This window comes from Schistosoma haematobium, chromosome 1, assembly GCF_000699445.3.
Source record: "Schistosoma haematobium chromosome 1, whole genome shotgun sequence".
NCBI classification, from domain to species: Eukaryota; Metazoa; Platyhelminthes; class Trematoda; order Strigeidida; family Schistosomatidae; genus Schistosoma; species Schistosoma haematobium.
The window spans coordinates 18,845,952-18,863,617 of NC_067196.1; the positions used below are offsets into that span (position 1 = coordinate 18,845,952).

Sequence of the window (17,666 nt, forward strand, 5' to 3'; positions counted from 1 at the left end):
TTTTTGTTTACGGGGATGATGGTACGTTTACAGATATCCAAATGGGTGCTCTTCCTCGCGAACATCTGCCGTATTACATCATAGTGGTAACATGACATCAGTTAAAACTATGTGCTTCTGGATGACTACCGGATAGCCAAGGGAATAATGGTATCATTCACTGAGGTGTGTAAAACTGAGAAGCTGAAGAGGTAGTGATAAACGTGCAATAAATTTGTTGCTATAGCTGTCAAACAAAAAATGAACGACTAATTGTACACTTCCGAAGAACTAGATGTTTCTGAAATTGAAGTCAAAGTTGTTGCAGTTGAGTATTTGGTAGCCAATATTTTGGCTGGGAAATTCTAAACATCTATTAAGTACATGCCTGTGAGGAGATTCATTTAAACAGGAAAGTTTTCACTACCGCTTCTAGCTGCTTCTGAAGCTGCTGTTTACACATACATTGCACTCATACTAAATATCATACCAATAAGCCATACAATGAGAACCAAACATTTCTAATCATTTTTCAGACGCTTACCGATCTGTTTAGCAAGACTGATAGGCTGACTGCTTATATAAGAAGCCCATCCGTCGTCGTGAAGTACAAGTATAGCAGTAGTTCAGAGTCCTCGATTTTCGCATGAACACATCAAATATACAATTGCGATTAAGAACAATATAAAACCTAAATATTCCGCGAAAAATTCATGTGTAATCTTTCAATGTCTTAATATACAGTTCAATTTATAATTCATCATTGTTTACACGGAAGCAATGTTTATACACTGCGCTTGTCATTGCAAGATAGGGCCACTTGGATGAGGTGACTAAACTGTGACTGCGTGTTCACATTTAATTGTCTTCCTTGAACCGTTCATTTGGTTCCTTGGAAAACGCCCACACAACAAAGATTAGTGCAGCACCAATCTTTGTTCTAGCTCTCTTTAAGATAATAAAGAGAATTAAGTGAATGAAAAACTAATAAGGTCAGCAGCGATGTCGGAGACTTATAGAACTATTTATTTCGGTAATTTATTTGTTTCTAAAGCTCATTACCATCCTAGCACGGTTGTGATGACCCTGGGATTTAACAGCCAGAAGTTTGAGTTCGACGAGCTTGCCGCTGGTAAATATGTCAACCATGTGCCAACCAATATATAGTTGTCTTTCTCCATTGTAAGAAGCAATGTGGTACAACATAGCCAGAAATTGTGTAATGAAAACCTCGATTCATTGTATTAGTCGTCAGTGTTTCATCTTTCCCAGTTGTTCTGGTAAAGAAAAAACTAAGATGCAAATGCATATCTACATACACTCATACTTGTGTTAGCATCCAAAGTGTGCAAAAGCTGGTGTATATGCGCATATATACTATGCGACGGTGGGAAAAAATTGGACACTGAAAGGTTGTTTTTGAAATTTTATTAAAGCATACGTACACATACATATGAATATTAGAAGAACCATTTTTTGAGTTTTCGCTTTCGCAACAATGATAAAAAAGAGAATACAGTTAAGTGGTTGTGAGACACACAGACGAGACAAAACAAAAACTTACACAATTCCCCACGTGCTGTAGTTGTTTAGATTTTCTGGAGACCTTACGGTTCTTCAAAAGCGGGTTGTTCTGGGGTGGTTATTAAACACCAGCCAAGTTTCGTCATAGTCGTAAGACTTGTATTCTTCAATTGTCTAGTAAGAAATTCAACGTAAGATAGGGTTTTCTTCGAAGTAAGAGGCCTTCAAACTCTGACATAATCGCTAGCTCCATGCTTATCGATAGTATAAAACTTATGTTCACAGTGAAGTACTTTAAAGAGTCCTTCGTATGCAGCAGTCGATCGCGACTGAGTTTAAAGGCCTATATAAGGTCTTGCACTTTTTCATACAATCAAGATATATTTCTCATGGAATAATAATTGTTTTGTTCCAATGACTAGGACGCCTTACCCGGGCAGGCATTATCAGTCCCATCAGTGATGTGCGAGGAAAAGCTGCACCTTAACTGAAAAACAAGCTTTGAAAATTAACACAAGTCCACCAACCTACTATCCTTATTACTGAAGACTGATCTAAGCCGAGAATTTCAAATGTCCGAAAATGAAATTCCTTACTTATACATCAATTCTTCGGTATTGTGTACATTTAAAGACGAATATCTGCAGAGATTGTTCTGATGATGTCACAGGTATTCAGTGTTTGACAACGCTTCTACCAGTAACACCTTCTAATATATTTCGTTCCCACCAAGAGAAATCAAAAGACAGAGTCGAGGAGACCGGAAGAGTATATTTGGCGATGACCAATATATCGGAATTCTCTGATCTAATCTGGCTAGCGATTGCGGTTGATGTTGAGCACGGCGTTACCACACGTGATCTGGTGCAGATGCCTGACCGAGCGCCTTCAGCTAGATGAGTCCACTAAAACATATGGTCAGCATCCAATGTCGAAAACTTAGTGCTATTTATTTACCGCTACAGATCACTCCCCCCCTAGTGGGGCAGTGACGACCCTAAGACGTGGCCAGCCAGAAGTTTAAACCCAACGAGTTTGTCGTTGGTAAACACTCTTCTGATAGCTTACTAAATTTAGCAGCGTCTGGTCGTCTTTCCTTACTATATGGGACGGAGGTACAACATAGTAAAAAAGAAAATGTACAATGAAAATTTCGGATCCTCATAAACGTCATCGTTCTTTTCCAGCCGTCCTGGAAAAGAAAAAGAAAATGTAAGTGCATGTCGAAATACACTCGTATGTGCGTAAAAACACAATGTCGGCGGAAAAAAAATGGAAAATAAACTCATGAACACGTAATAGCATTAAAAAAATTGTTTTTTTTTGTTTTGTTTTTTTTAAATAGAAATAAAAATATATAAGCATATTAAAATTGTTTTTTTTTAAAAATAATATAAAATGTCGAGAAGTGCCTTACGTGCAATAGTCGTTTAAATGTTCTGGAAATCTCACCCTTCTTCCAGAACGCGTCGTTTTAAGTTTATTTTCGGATACTGTCGAAGTATCATCGTGTGTGTTGGTTGTCGGATGAGGTATTGTAAGTGTTGGAGTCGTGTCGTTCGATTGTACCGAAGGAAAATCGACGTGGATAGGATTTCCTTCTAAATACGCTGCTTTTAAGCGATCGATGCTGATGCTATCGTTTGTTCCGTTCTTATCGACTATATAGTACTTAGATTCACGTTGAAGAACTTTGAAGGGTCCTTCGTATGCTGATTCGAATGGTCGTCGATGCGAGTCTCGACGAATGAAAACGTGTGTACTATATCGTAAGCCAGGTTGAACGAAAACATCAGTTGATTGAGGTCGAGTGAAAGCAGGTTTAACTGAACGCATTGCGTTTGTAAGCCTGTTCGTGTAGGAGGTTAGATCCATGTTCATTGAAGAGGATGAGGGATCCACGAATTCTCCTGGAAGTCGAAGTGTCGTTCCATAAACGAGTTGAGACGCAGTGTATCCAATGTCAGCTTTCACTGCATTGCGGATACCTAGTAAGACGAGTGGAAGAGCGTCGGTCCACTGTGAAACGTTTGCTGCTGATAGCGAAGCTTTCAGTTGTCGGTGAAAACGTTCTACCAACCCGTTTGCTTGTGGATGGTAGGCGGTCGTTCGGAAGCGAGTGATTCCTAAAAGTGTGGTCAGACGACGGAAAAGATCAGATTCAAACTGACGTCCGCGGCCTGTAGTGATGGTTGAAGGGCAACCGAAGTTTGCTACCCATCGTTCGACGAATGTGCGGGCCACTGTTTCAGCAGTGCTGTCCTTGATAGGTACTGCTTCTGGCCATCGAGTGAAACGGTCAACGCAGGTTAAGAGATAAGAGTATCCATTTGAATCTGGTAAAGGTCCTACCAAATCCAGATGAACATGGTCGAAACGAGCATCGGGAGTTTTAAACGAGCCTAAGGGACATTTATTGTGTCTGATAACCTTAGATTTTTGGCAGCTTACACAGGAGCGTGCCCACTCCCTCACGTCTTTATTCATTCCAGGCCAGCAAAACCTTTCTGCTATAAGCTTGATGGTTGCACGAACACCTGGATGCGAAAGTTTGTGCAATGTGTTGAAGACATTGCGTCGATAATGTTTCGGCACGATTGGGCGATCCCTACCTGTAGATGTGTCACAAAGTAAGGTTTCTTTACCTGTTCCCATCTGTTTGATGCGTAGTTTAAGGGTTGTGGACGATAACTCGTGCTGAAGATCACTGTCTTCTTTTTGAAGCTCGGCGAGTTTAAGAAGGTCGATTCCTTGGAAACTGTTCAAGGAAGTTATACGAGATAAAGCGTCTGCAACTACATTGTTTGCTCCAGAGATGTGTTGAATATCTGAAGTAAACTGCGAAATGTAGTCCAGTTGTCGAGACTCACGAGGAGAGTACTTGTCAGAAGGAGAGCTTAACGAGAAAGTGAGCGGTTTATGGTCCGTGAAAAGAGTGAATTCACGGCCTTCGATATAGTGTTGGAAATGCCGTACAGCACAATACATAGCTAGGAGTTCCCTACCGAATGTGCTGTACCTAGATTCGGTGTCTAGCAACCTTCTAGAGAAAAATGCCAAGGGTTGCCAGGAGTTGTTAACCCATTGTTGTAAGACTCCTCCGATTGCTGAGTCGGATGCGTCTACTGCGATGCTAATGGGTGCTCGGGTGTCCTGATGTGCGAGCATTGTTGCTTTAGCAATCAGTTCCTTAACTGTGGAGAATGCTTTTCGTGCGGTGTCGTCCAAATTAATGGATTTCGCATTTCCACGAAGTTGGTCGGTCAGAGGTTTCATAAGTAATGCGCATTTGGGTATGAAACGTCTATAGAAACTTACCAGGCCGTTGAACGTGCGTAATTGCTTGACGGTGGTCGGTTCTGGGTAATCCAGAATGGCCGCCACTTTGGTCCTAAGAGGTCGAATGCCTTGAGCATCGATAGTGTGTCCCAGAAAGTCTAACGAGTCGGTTCCGAATTGGCATTTCTGAACGTTTACAGTAATGCCATGTTTTTGAAGTCGTTCGAAAACAAGATCCAGATGCTTGAGATGTGTTTCTCTGTCCGGACTTGCGATTAGACAGTCATCAACATACGCGTGTACGAAGTTGAGACCTCGAAAAACGTCGTCTATGAATCTTTGGAATGTTTGAGCAGCATTCCTTAGACCGAAAGGCATTCGCAAAAATTCATAGAGTCCGAAAGGAGTTATGATAGCTGTTTTCGGTATGTCGTCAGTAGCCATAGGGATTTGGTTATACGCTTTAACCAAGTCGATTTTCGAAAAGACAGTTGTACCTTTCAAGGTAGCTGTCAAATCGTGAATGTGAGGCAACGGGTAACGATCGGGAATGGTTTTCGCGTTCAATCGCCGATAGTCACCAGTTGGACGCCAATCGTTGCTGTCCTTTTTAGGGACCATGTGCAACGGAGATGCATATGGGCTACTTGACGGTCGTATGATTCCTAAGTCCATCATGTGATCGAATTCGTTTTTCGCTAACCTTAGCTTTTCAGGAGCTAGTCGTCGTGCTTTAGAGAATACAGGTGGTCCTGTAGTCGTGATGTGATGTGTAACGTTGCTGGTTACACACGGTAGTTTCGGTTGAGTTTGTTGTATCCCAGGGTACTTATCGAGTAGTGGTTGATAGAGTGGGTCTATCATATGTTTAACTGTGACTGGGGATACTCTACAACCAGTAAAAGAAGTTACGCAAACGGACAAATTAGTGTTCCCGTCTACTAGCCTCCGTTTGCGCGTATCGATGATCAGATTGTGGTGTTGTAGAAGGTCCATACCAATGATTGGCATAGAAACATCTGCAACAACGAAAATCCAGTGTATGGGTTTGCGTAAACCCACGTTAAGGTAAACGTACCTTTTGCCATATGTAGCGATCGGTTTTCCGTTTGCCGCCTGTAAGTTTAGGGTCGATTCGTGTAGTCGGTCGTTAGGATTTGCTGGGAGAACGCTAACTTCTGCGCCAGTGTCGACGAGGTAGCGAACTCTCGTTGTCACATCTGTGACGAATAACAGACGGCTATGTTCGCCGGCTACGGTTGCCGTTAACGCGTGCCGGCTTGGAAGTTTCCCGAGTTGTTTTTCGAGTCACTCGGTTTCGTGTTGGGAAAATTGCAGGGTTTTCTGCAATTTCTGGAAAGCTTTCCATACTGGTTATGATACCAGCACCAGTCGGGGTTATCTGTCTCTCGTGGTCTAGAGACAGATCGCTTACGAGAAATGCTTCTACGTGGTGTGCGCGATCTCTTACGGTCGGTACGAAGACTAAGATAACGCGTGAGTGTGTGACATAACTCGGTTATATCATTCTGAGTCGTTTGAGGTTTTTCTTTGACTGAAAACACCTCGGTAGTAGGTTTCGTAATTTCTAAAATGCGGTCGGCAGATGCAGCTATCTCGTCTAAGGCGTTGTTCTGAAACGAGACCAGAACTGCTTGCACCTGTTGGGGGAGTTTTGACAAGAAGAGTTGTTTGAATAGACCTTCGTCGAAAGTTCCTGGGCCTATTACCTCTCTCATCCGTTGCAACATGTCCGTCGCAGAACCGTGTTGCAGGTCGATGTTATTGAAGAGTTGATCTAACCTTTGTCGATCGGTTAGGTCTCCTCGTTTAAGAATCGAGCGTTTTAAGATTTCGTAAGGATCGGAAACATCACTAGTAAACATACTAGGTGTTACGTACCTGTTGAATTCGCGCGGTAGTACCTTGACTACTGCGAGGAATTGTGCACGTGTGTCGACCACGCCGTGCTCGTGGAAGTCGGCTTCTGCGTGGCAGAACCAGGCTTCGATGTTGTCGGGCCAGAAAGGCATCAGTTGAAACGAAGGCGGGGACAAAGTCTTAAGCTTGAGTACTTTAGGTGTCTGTTCAGTCATGATGAAGTATGAAGTACGATAATGAACGAGGGGAAAAATATATATCCAAGAAAAAACACGAAAAAAAATCACAATGTTCAAAAAAAAATAAAAAATAAGGCAATGATATATAAAAAATCCCAAAAAGGAACAGACTCACAGTTGCAATTAGGTGTACCAGATCACGTTGGGTTCACCAATGATGATGTCACAGGTATTCAGTGTTTGACAACGCTTCTACCAGTAACACCTTCTAATATATTTCGTTCCCACCAAGAGAAATCAAAAGACAGAGTCGAGGAGACCGGAAGAGTATATTTGGCGATGACCAATATATCGGAATTCTCTGATCTAATCTGGCTAGCGATTGCGGTTGATGTTGAGCACGGCGTTACCACACGTGATCTGGTGCAGATGCCTGACCGAGCGCCTTCAGCTAGATGAGTCCACTAAAACATATGGTCAGCATCCAATGTCGAAAACTTAGTGCTATTTATTTACCGCTACAGTTCAAGCCCATTATTTTTAAACCCATAAGAACTTGTTTTTATTCACTACACATCACTTTTTTTTACTTTTAGAGTTTGTTACATTTTCAAAAACACTCTCTGTTACTTGGAAATTAGGTCATTTGCAATATACTTATTTAATGCCGAATCCAGAAGTTTAACTCTCAATGATAAAAATTTATCGATAAAATATTGATCCACTCGAATTCAGAAGTGTCTTGACTGTTTATATATGACTATGTTATGCCAAAAGAAGCCAGGTAGAAAAAGAATAAGACCTTCAGATGATATTTCAGGGATTTGTATTTTGATGATTTTATACATTTTGCAGGTTAGTTTATAGTGAGCATTTTGGTATTTTTCAGCCCTTTTGCGCACTATTATTGTTTATATTCTTATTGGACCTCGGATATATTAAACTCTTTCAAACACACCCATATAATGATATCAACGGAACTTCTGTGAAAAATCAAAACATCTTTGATTTAAAGAAATAGGCTGAGAAACCATTTCATTTAAGGTGCTAGATTCCTCCCTTGTTTTTTAACAAGGAGCACATTTATCATTGTTAAGAATTTCAGAATTGCTGACCATTCTCCTTATTATCCAACTGCTAAACAATTATCTGCTCGAACTGGCCTTGCAATGTAAACTGTGAATTGGCATCAGTAAAAGGTTTACCACCGGCACTTGGATACTGATCTTGCCTCATACAATTTTTGCCATTATTATTTCGAAATGCATCTCCTATTATCAGTTAACACGGAATAGGTCCTTTTTAAATGACTCTTGAATTTTGCGCTGATTAATGTGCCTCTTTCGCTGGATCAACCCACAGGATAGGCCGTTTGTTTTTAACTGCGATCCAACTTTATTGCATAATAAAAACACTAGAAACTGTTCGGTTGCATTTTGTATGATTGTTCCTAATTTATGTAAACTGTATCTAGTTTGTCTGTATCATACTCTTATTTGGTATACAATATAGCCGCTTACAATCTAAAATGCCATACATAAAGCAGTTACCATTTATCCTCATTATTTAGGTGTCAAATTTTGACCTGATTGAAAAATATTAGCAGCAGATTTACCGAAGGTTTTACTTTCTTGCCTTATAAGTTTTAATACATATAAAGAATGTATTTGTAAAGAATGATGTCATGCAGATCACAACTGATGATAAAGGTATTTTTGTAACAGAAACAAGGTGGTAAATATATATGCTGAATATTCTTTAGAACAGTAGGTAAACATATGCAAAGTATATGAGATTTGATAGGAAAAAACAGTCACAAAAATTATTTAGAAACCAAAATTTTACAACCTTTACGTGTATTTGATCACAGAGCTTAATAGACGGTCGGTCCAATTCCTAGTTACATTTGTCTTGACAAACACTTCAGGCGGTCCCAGTTGTTAGCCGATAAAATCCAAGTAACCGATATAAATAGTTGGACCGGTCACCAAAAGAGAATCTCCAGTAATTTTAGAGGTATGAAGCTTGATATCACTTTGCGGTCGCTCACAATACATAAAGGTATGTTTTCTTGGGCTGCCGTGAAAGTAAACTGGAACGGTATCAGTCGTTCCAAACTGGAAATATGGTAGCAGAGCCCAGGGAATACTTTTTTGAGGCCAGTCACACATTAGCTGTTTGTGGGAGATTTGTGATTCGTTAGCTTTGTACGTCTAAAGGTCTATCAGAGATATAGTTCCACCGAGTTATATGAAGTTTGGTGTTTTAAGAGCCGAGTGTTTTTAACTCTCCTCTTTCTTTGTGCTTGGGCGACACCACTGTAGTTTCTCGTTATCAGAGCAAAATATTTTACTGTCATCACATCTCTGTACATCCGGTTGTACGACTTCATTCTCAAAACTCGAGTTACTGCTTTCAGTTTCACCGATTCTCAGCCGGCCTGTCTGAAATGTTTGGACCTGAAAGAAACATTGTACCGACTGACATAGCGCGATCGGGTTAATATGATATTTAAACCTGAAAACTATGTAAATGTAGCAGCTGCGGTCAAAATATTGTAGATATAACTATTTTTTATTGCAAAAGCTTTATGTTTTCATCGAAGTCGTCAACAAATCTGAGCTAAATGTTTATTGAATCTTCGCCAACGTAGTTGTGATTATATTGCGTCGTACAGAATGGACGCATTGTTCGATCTTTTAACACTTACAAGAAGAAGATAGAGTGCATTGAATGTCAATATAGGTGATTAGTGCTGCAAACACCACAAAATGAAAATTCGTTGATTACACTTAACAGAGGTAAGACGAGCAAAGAGGTATCGTTCATCGTATTTATTGATAGGTGTTTCTCTATTCATTCACGATTTAAAGAGAATGCCTTACTTTTAACGTTTAGCAGTAAAAAGATCGCTCTTTAAAGAACACGGCAAAATATCAAACAACAATTCGCATAAGTTAAAAAAGTGAGAGCTATAGCATTTGCAGAATAAGATAAACTGACTGAATTTCATCGTCCTTTTTTCTGTCGCATACAAGTTAATAAGTTCTAAACACTGCAGTTTTTAACCCCTTTTACAATTCGAGCAAATCATGTATTGTTAGTTGACAGTTTGTTTTGCAACATTGTGTTAATAACTGCAAATGATTAGACTTATTAGTTGGTATATGGCTGAAGAGAAGACAACTGAATACAATGAGTTTATCATATTCTACTACTACGGTTGAGATCGTGGAGGTAACTAATGACACGAATTACTGATTATGTTTGCAAGTTAGTTGATTGTTGTGATCACAGGCCATAAAACATCAAGTTACACACACCTTCTTGTGATAGCGTATCTTATGTTGTGTGGAGGAGTCTACTCAGTTATTAAATACGTATTAGATTATCGGTCTTAAGATTACACTTTTCTTCCCTTAGAATTCAATTGAATTTCTCAAGAAAGTATTTTGTAAAGCGTATCTTTTAAAATTAAAGTGCTAGTTTTGTGATAAGTGTTGTCCAATATATGCGAAATGAAAAATACACAATGGCAGATAATGAATAAGATTGATCTAAATTAACTTTATTGCACTGAAACATATGATTATTAGTAAGGATATAGTAGCTGACCTCTTATTGATTTTATTCAGTTATTTAACTTGACAATTCATTCGTTAAACTGTATTTCCCTAAATGGAACTAAAAGTAATTTAAATAATATTACTAGCTTTAATCTAATCAATTCATCTGCTTAGCGTTTTATTGTATATAATCAACAATCCATGATCACGTACATATTTCCTGTCTAAACCCATTTTAATTGAGTATAGTGAACTAACACACGAATATATTGTTTTGCTTATCTTTTATGTCTGTTCCCTCCACCAATGTTCTTTCAAATCAAATGAAAAAGCGGCAAACAGAATATTGTTTTTGGTTGTTAGGTTACGTGAATTTTGCATATGAATCCAAAATTTGTAAAAGAATGTATTCGTCACAAATTTAACGGTAGAAGTTCAAATGACCTTAATTAAATGTCAAACAATATCTCTAAATGCATTTAACCTATTACATTATATCTTTGAAAAATAGTAAATTTTGTGTACTAGTCAGTCTAATAGTGTTAAATATACATATTTTCTTATAAGTATTATGTGGTTATTTTACTACTGAAAGTTGTAAATCCTTGAACATAAAACCATACAGTTTATGTATATCAATTCAATTTCGATTATGTTATGGTTATTTATTACACTGGCTAATTTTGTGACCATTTTATGTATAGTTTCATGGTATTCATATCACGAACTGATATCATTTTTCATTTTATTTTTAACGTAAAATGTTGTCGGAAATTTTTCCATAACAACAATCTTATTGTTACTACTATTTTCATCTCAGTTTTATCATTAACAGGATAGTTTCAATACATTGATTGGTATTAAAGAATATTATGTTTTATACACTGAATGTAATATATTCCAACCTAAAACCGAATGTATTAGAAAATAAAACCTAATTAAGGGGTTACTTTCTTATTTAATCAAGACATAAATATTGAATTAATAAAATATCGGTTTGTACTATGTATGGTTAATTAAAAGTTTTATTGAGATTGAAAAAAATACTATGGTCATAATGAGCATTTCTTGCAAGAGTGCACGAACACTTTTTACTACCTTTGGTCACTACTTCAACAACTGAATATCCGTATTCACTTTATAAATCCAACCTTTATGAAAGTTTATGTATATTTTAACTTCAATTGAAATCTTTTCTCATTTGGAAATTTATGATTTTACTACAGCGTCGTTTTTTCTTGTTATAATCATCAATATGATCTTGTGCAATATTTTGAACTAAAGTACCAAAAAGTATACAACTATAATACATTTCAATGGAATTATATAGTAGGTAAGTATGAGATCACCAAACGTTTGTCAAGGTATATTTATTCTATTCGATTCAATACCAAGTTTGTAGACAGCTTTATGCAACCAACTGATAGTTGTTATGCAACATTTGAGAAGAAGGAAAACAAGCAGAGAAGTGATAAAAAAGTGATTTTTTGTAAAAACTAGTTATCATCACTAATGAATATTTGATGCAGAAAAACTGGGTGACAGGGAATGGACATTTAATCCGAGTTTTGGATTGGTAATTCATTGGGTTTCGCCTCGTGAGTTCGTATTCTATCCTCGTCACCACTATTATAAATTCTTTTTTTCGTAACCCAGCTACTCTCATTGCTTGGCATTTTTGGACATTACTTTGCTCGACAAGATTCCAAATCAGAACACGGCTGAGCAGAAACGTCATTATTTTCCGAATAACAAGGTTAAATGAGAGAAGAACGCTATTATATTTATAGTTTTTATATACGAAAATTCTAGAGTCTTCCCCAAGTATCCTCTAGCGCCTATTGGTTATGAGATATCTAGTCAGCGTGTCCGAACACAATCCTACACGGATCATGCTTTAATCCAACGCGTATTTCGCTAATAGGACGGCTGAGTACTCTGTGCCCAAGACCACTTATCTGAATAATTATTATTAGTCTGATGTTTACTCAAAAAAGCATATTATAAACTGTCATAGTGAATACAACCCTGTATTAACAAAATCGATACTTATAGAATGACAATTAAAATATGTACTTTTAGAATCCCCGCAGAATAATAAACAGCAGTTTTCACTATTTAACTCTAAGGTTATGGCATGTGAGATCTGAAAGTTGAAAACATTTTTAGGCTACTAGTATTTGATCGCAGGTATTTTTTTAAATTCCATACTAGATACTAAAAAATACAATTGTCTTGAGGAGCTAAGGACCCTAATATAAATTACAGTTAACATGGAGGTTGGGTACATAACTTTTGTACACAGGTCCAATTTCTCCAAGCTAATTTCGATTATTTCTACCACATGATGGACACTTAATCTTTGAATTTTCGTCAAGTTACTCAGGAGTTGGTGTGGTACGAATAAAAACTCTTTATCTTTATATTATATCCAGTGTCTGTCAAGTGGGAAAGAATGGTAGTATTTACAGATTTAGTCATTCTGTTGCCCAACCAAACAGTCTCACAACACACAAAAATGTGGCTGTCAAATCTCTCACATTGTCCTATTGTTTTTACTTGATAATTCTAATTTAGATTATGTTTCAACGATAAACAAAATGTATTTTCAATGGTTGAGATCATGAGTCAATTGAAACTAGAACACTATGGAAAACCTGAGAGTACTGAACGGCCATTTCATTCTATTGTGGTACTCCTCAACAGTGTGCATTGACTCATGATCTCAACCATTGAGATAACTATAATATCCACAAAAAACCCTTCTGGTATGAAATGTATTTTCCTTTAACGTTATTTATTCTATATGGTTAACAAGAAAAACACTTTACTACTATTAAATTCTTGACATTTACTTGAAATTTCACTAATTATTATTCGAATAATAATGATAATAATGTTAATCATTTGTAATTATGACATCACCAACTATGAAGTATATAGAAATGCAATTACTTTATTCAATGTACAAAAAAAGGATTTAACTTTATTGATAAAGATAATAACATCCATATATATTACATTATATACAAGGTGACATTGTTGGCAAACGACAGATAATTTATACTCTTCTATATACAGTGGAAATAATAAATTTTTTCATATTCTACTACTACTATTACTACTACTACTACTGCTACTACTACTACTACTACTACTACTACTTTTTCTTCGTCTTCTTTGAAGTAGTCATGTGAAAAGCATGTGAAGTCATTTACTGATTAAATAATCTATGATGAAGATGTAATATTCTAATGGTTATTTTGTAATATTATGAATATGACTACTGTTGAAAATAAGTTGTGTTATTATTATTATTATTATTATTATGTGTAAAATCATTTGTAAAATGAATGGAAACAGATTAAATTATAATAATTTGATCAGAAGGTAAATGTCAATGAAAATGATCAGTTACATTTTTTTTCTTCATTTTATTTCAATACTTGTTGGTTGTATTTCTAATGAATCATTTTAATTTTATTATAAAACATGTCGGATGTCATGCATAATTGTAAAAAACAAAACAAAACAGTAGCGGTATATCATGATTAGGAAGTTATATATCATTAAGGAGTGACTTTAATTAGTTTGGAATAGCCAATGCTATTAATTGATTAGATGTTTAACAGGTATCTTCTTGAAATGATATTGTTCAAAGGTCAGTCAGATATTCCAGGGTATGTATAAAGGTGTTATAGATTCTTATAGAAAAGTATAATAGAATTTACATTTAGATACAATTTTATCTAAGATCTCAATATTTTGTTTCATTATAAAGGAAGTATATAACGATGTAAATTTAGTTATACATTTATTTGGATGTCTATGTTAAGTAGTAAAAGGTAAATATGCGTAGTAATAAGATCAATTAGTTCTTCAAAACATATCGTCGATTGTAAATTTCAGGATCTAGAATTATGATCAAAGTGTCAAAATGGTTGAAAAAGAAAAGTAACATAAAAGATAGTAATTCACTGAAGACAATGGTGGACAGTGGCTCAAATTCGTGGATTGGTTGAAGTTAGACATTAGCACCGTTGGATGCCGGCTCAGTGGTCTAGAGATTGAGCGTTCGCGCGCGAGACTGGTAGGTCCTGGGTTCGAGTCTGGAGGGGCGGGATCGCGGATGTGCACTGTCAAGGAGTCCCATACTAGGACGAAACGGCCGTCCAGTGCTTTCAGGTTTTCAATGATGGTCTAGCTTCGATCGACTCATGATCTCAACTACTAAAATCTCCACAAATCCCCTTCTGATAACACAAAAGGGTCAAAAATTAATTACCATTAAGAATGATTAAGACACAAATCATGACTTATTTATTACAATTACTGCTACATATTTACATTATTCTCAAATGTCAATTAGTTTGACTAAAGTTTCCAATAGAATGATTTATATCCTCATATGAGTTGAAAAGTTTTTGAAAATGAGAAATACACGAATTTGTCTTTATTGTATTGCATTGACCATAATCAGTTAGTGAAAATACAAATGATAAATATCATCAGTGTGATAGTTGGAAATTATTTCATTCATTATGATCAGCTTTCCAAATGAACTTTCTCTCTTTCTTCCTCTTCCATTATATATATTTAAAAGAAGGATTTGCATAATCTATTCACTGCTTGTTATTTCCAATCACGTTATCCCTTGTAAAACTATAATGATATCCTGATTTGACTAGATTTTATTAAATAAATTCATATCAAATTTATATAAAATTATTAAGAGAGATTACTTTGACAACATACATAAGGTATTTTATCAAAATTAGTGTATTGCATCCAAGGACAGGGTAGATATAGAGAATGCTGGTGATCAGCTTATGCTGTTCCATAAGGGGTAACAAGCGTAAGCAAGTAAGTAAGTGTATTACATTAAAACTATTTCAATATTGATAATATCTATTTCTCTACTAAATAAATTCACATCATATCTGTCTACTGTAACATCAATTTGAGAGAAAAAAATTGTCCATTTTCATTTCGTATACAGAAACAAAATTTCATTTCATTATATCTATAAGCAATTGACAATGAACAGGAAAGAGAGATTATTCTCCAACCAAGTTTTTGTTTTATTAAAATTAACAAATAAACATTTTTTTGAAAAAAGTATATTTCTATGAAACAATTGTAACTTTTATGGTGGTCTGATGAGCCTTTACTTGGATAGGTGTATAATTTTGTAAAATTGTTCTTTTTCCATGCTTTCAAGAAGAAAGAAGTCAGTCAGTCATTAACAACTTAGAACTTCGTACGTACGTACATCAGTTCGAGTTGCTATACCATATTACCACAGAGATACAGTTGTTGATTCAAATCCCATAGTGGTAGAGGTAGAAAGAGTATAAGCAGTAATCGGAAATATTAGGGCTTGAAGATGTTATTCAAAGAGTATAATCCAGTGAAATACATTTGGAAAAAAAGAAAAAAGGGACACAAAGAATTCAGAAGATTAGAATTTGGGAGAATACAAAGAGTGGACGCACCTGCGCCATTGCAAACGATTTTGAGCCATATCATTCGAAGTCTCTAACCATCGGTTGCTATCATCTCGCAGATCCCAACAAGATAGTCTACACCTACCAACAAGAAAAAAGGTAAAAAAGAAAGGAATAAAAAAGACGAAAAGAAAGAAAGAAATATTATACCTTTAATTCATAGTCTATTTCTATTTTGTTGTTGTTGTTTTGTTTATTAGTTATTACGTAACAGTTACCTATTAATTAATATTAATTAGTTTATAACAACACAATATTGTCATATAAATAAATGTTTTAATCAAAATATCTATCAACTATACCATTATAGTCATTATACATTCCTATTATATTTCTTATGTCTTAATTAATACTAATTATTTATAACATTACGTACTATATTATTTGTGCATTCACTACTAATGACACTACTTAATTATTGACCTTTTCCAGTTAAAACAAACAAACAAACTGATTAACTAACTAATAAATTATTTCAATCCTATTTTAATTAATAATGTCAATGATAAATATGCAGAATGATCTTTTCAATAAAAACAGCTAGTTTATTTTGTTCTAATTTCGTAGGTTAACTTGTTTATGATTTATGATTTCAAGGTTGTAGTAATAATGTTAACTTAATAATTAAATTAATTCACATGAACCACACTTTTACTATTATTATTATGTTTGTAAAGATTGTTGAATTCTTAGAGAGAGGCCGTGACTAATGAAGTTCAACAACGTCGGGTCTGAAATAGTTATTCATCAATAGCATTGGAGGTTAATTGGGCAATATCACAAACTAACTGAAGTTAAGCATGTATACTGTTGGATTCTGGCTCATACGTCTAGACTTTAAGTTCTCATAGAGAGATTGAAGGTTCTATAGTTGTATACCTACTTCCAATATGTCTCATACTAGGACGAAACAACTACTCAGTAGTCCCTAGTTTTGAATAGTCGTCTAACTAAGGATATTCAGTAGTTTAAACTGTATCTTAATTAAATGTTTTTTTATAATAAAGTTTTGATTCATTATGTATGACTTTTAAGTTTTTTAGTGAATTAAATGATAACGAAGGCTAAAAGTGAGTCCGATAGTTAGGTCTTGATTTCATTGAGCAGTAAATTAGCTAAAAATGTGTGATATCTCATGATCATTTAATTTTTAAAACGGCTTTTAATCTATTCATTCAGGTGATTCATCGGTTAACTGGTTTTCGAGTGTAGCAGTCACTGGAGTTACTGTTCAAGGGATTAACCCCCATAAATCCACGAACAGTACAATATCTATAAATTATAGCGTAATGATCAACGGACAGTAGGAGTTAATGTATATTATCAGCTATGAGTTCTAGTCTTTCAATGACATAGATAAATTATCAACTCTGTTAAAATGAAGAGACAATCTCTTTCAAACTTGAATATAATTAAATGAAAAAAAATATTGTCGAATATTTTCAACCATATGACTTAAATAAAGTATTGTTTAGGTCTAAACAATTTCTATGAGAATCTTATCATCAATGATGAAATTTAATTGAGATACGGCACTAAAGTATGACAGATTTTTTCACTTTAACAATAGCTTACTCTATTCCTTTTACAAACAATGATTTTATTATTGAATGCCAAAAGATATTTTGACCAATTTTGCTTTTTAAAGGATATTTCTTAAGTAAACAGTAATTTTGTTCTCGGAAACTATCATTGTACGCAAAATCGATTTGACCATATCATGGATACTGGGATACGCGAACGTTTAACCT

The 17,666-nt window shown here is 35.6% G+C and overlaps 1 protein-coding gene across 2 annotated transcripts in view; it reads left to right on the top strand.

Moving 5' to 3' along the window:
• Nucleotides 1–7,439: 7,439 nt before the first annotated feature.
• Nucleotides 7,440–17,666, top strand: part of MS3_00004276 (uncharacterized protein) — a gene marked incomplete at its 5' end in the record, with an annotated part of 68,982 nt that continues 58,755 nt past the window's right edge. The window contains one exon of one of the 2 annotated variants that reach the window (XM_051212186.1): nt 7,440–7,697. In XM_051212186.1, the coding sequence (XP_051073324.1) occupies nt 7,599–7,697 (99 nt within the window). The remainder of the gene's footprint in view (nt 7,698–17,666) is intronic. The other variant, XM_035734195.2, reaches the window with a different exon arrangement.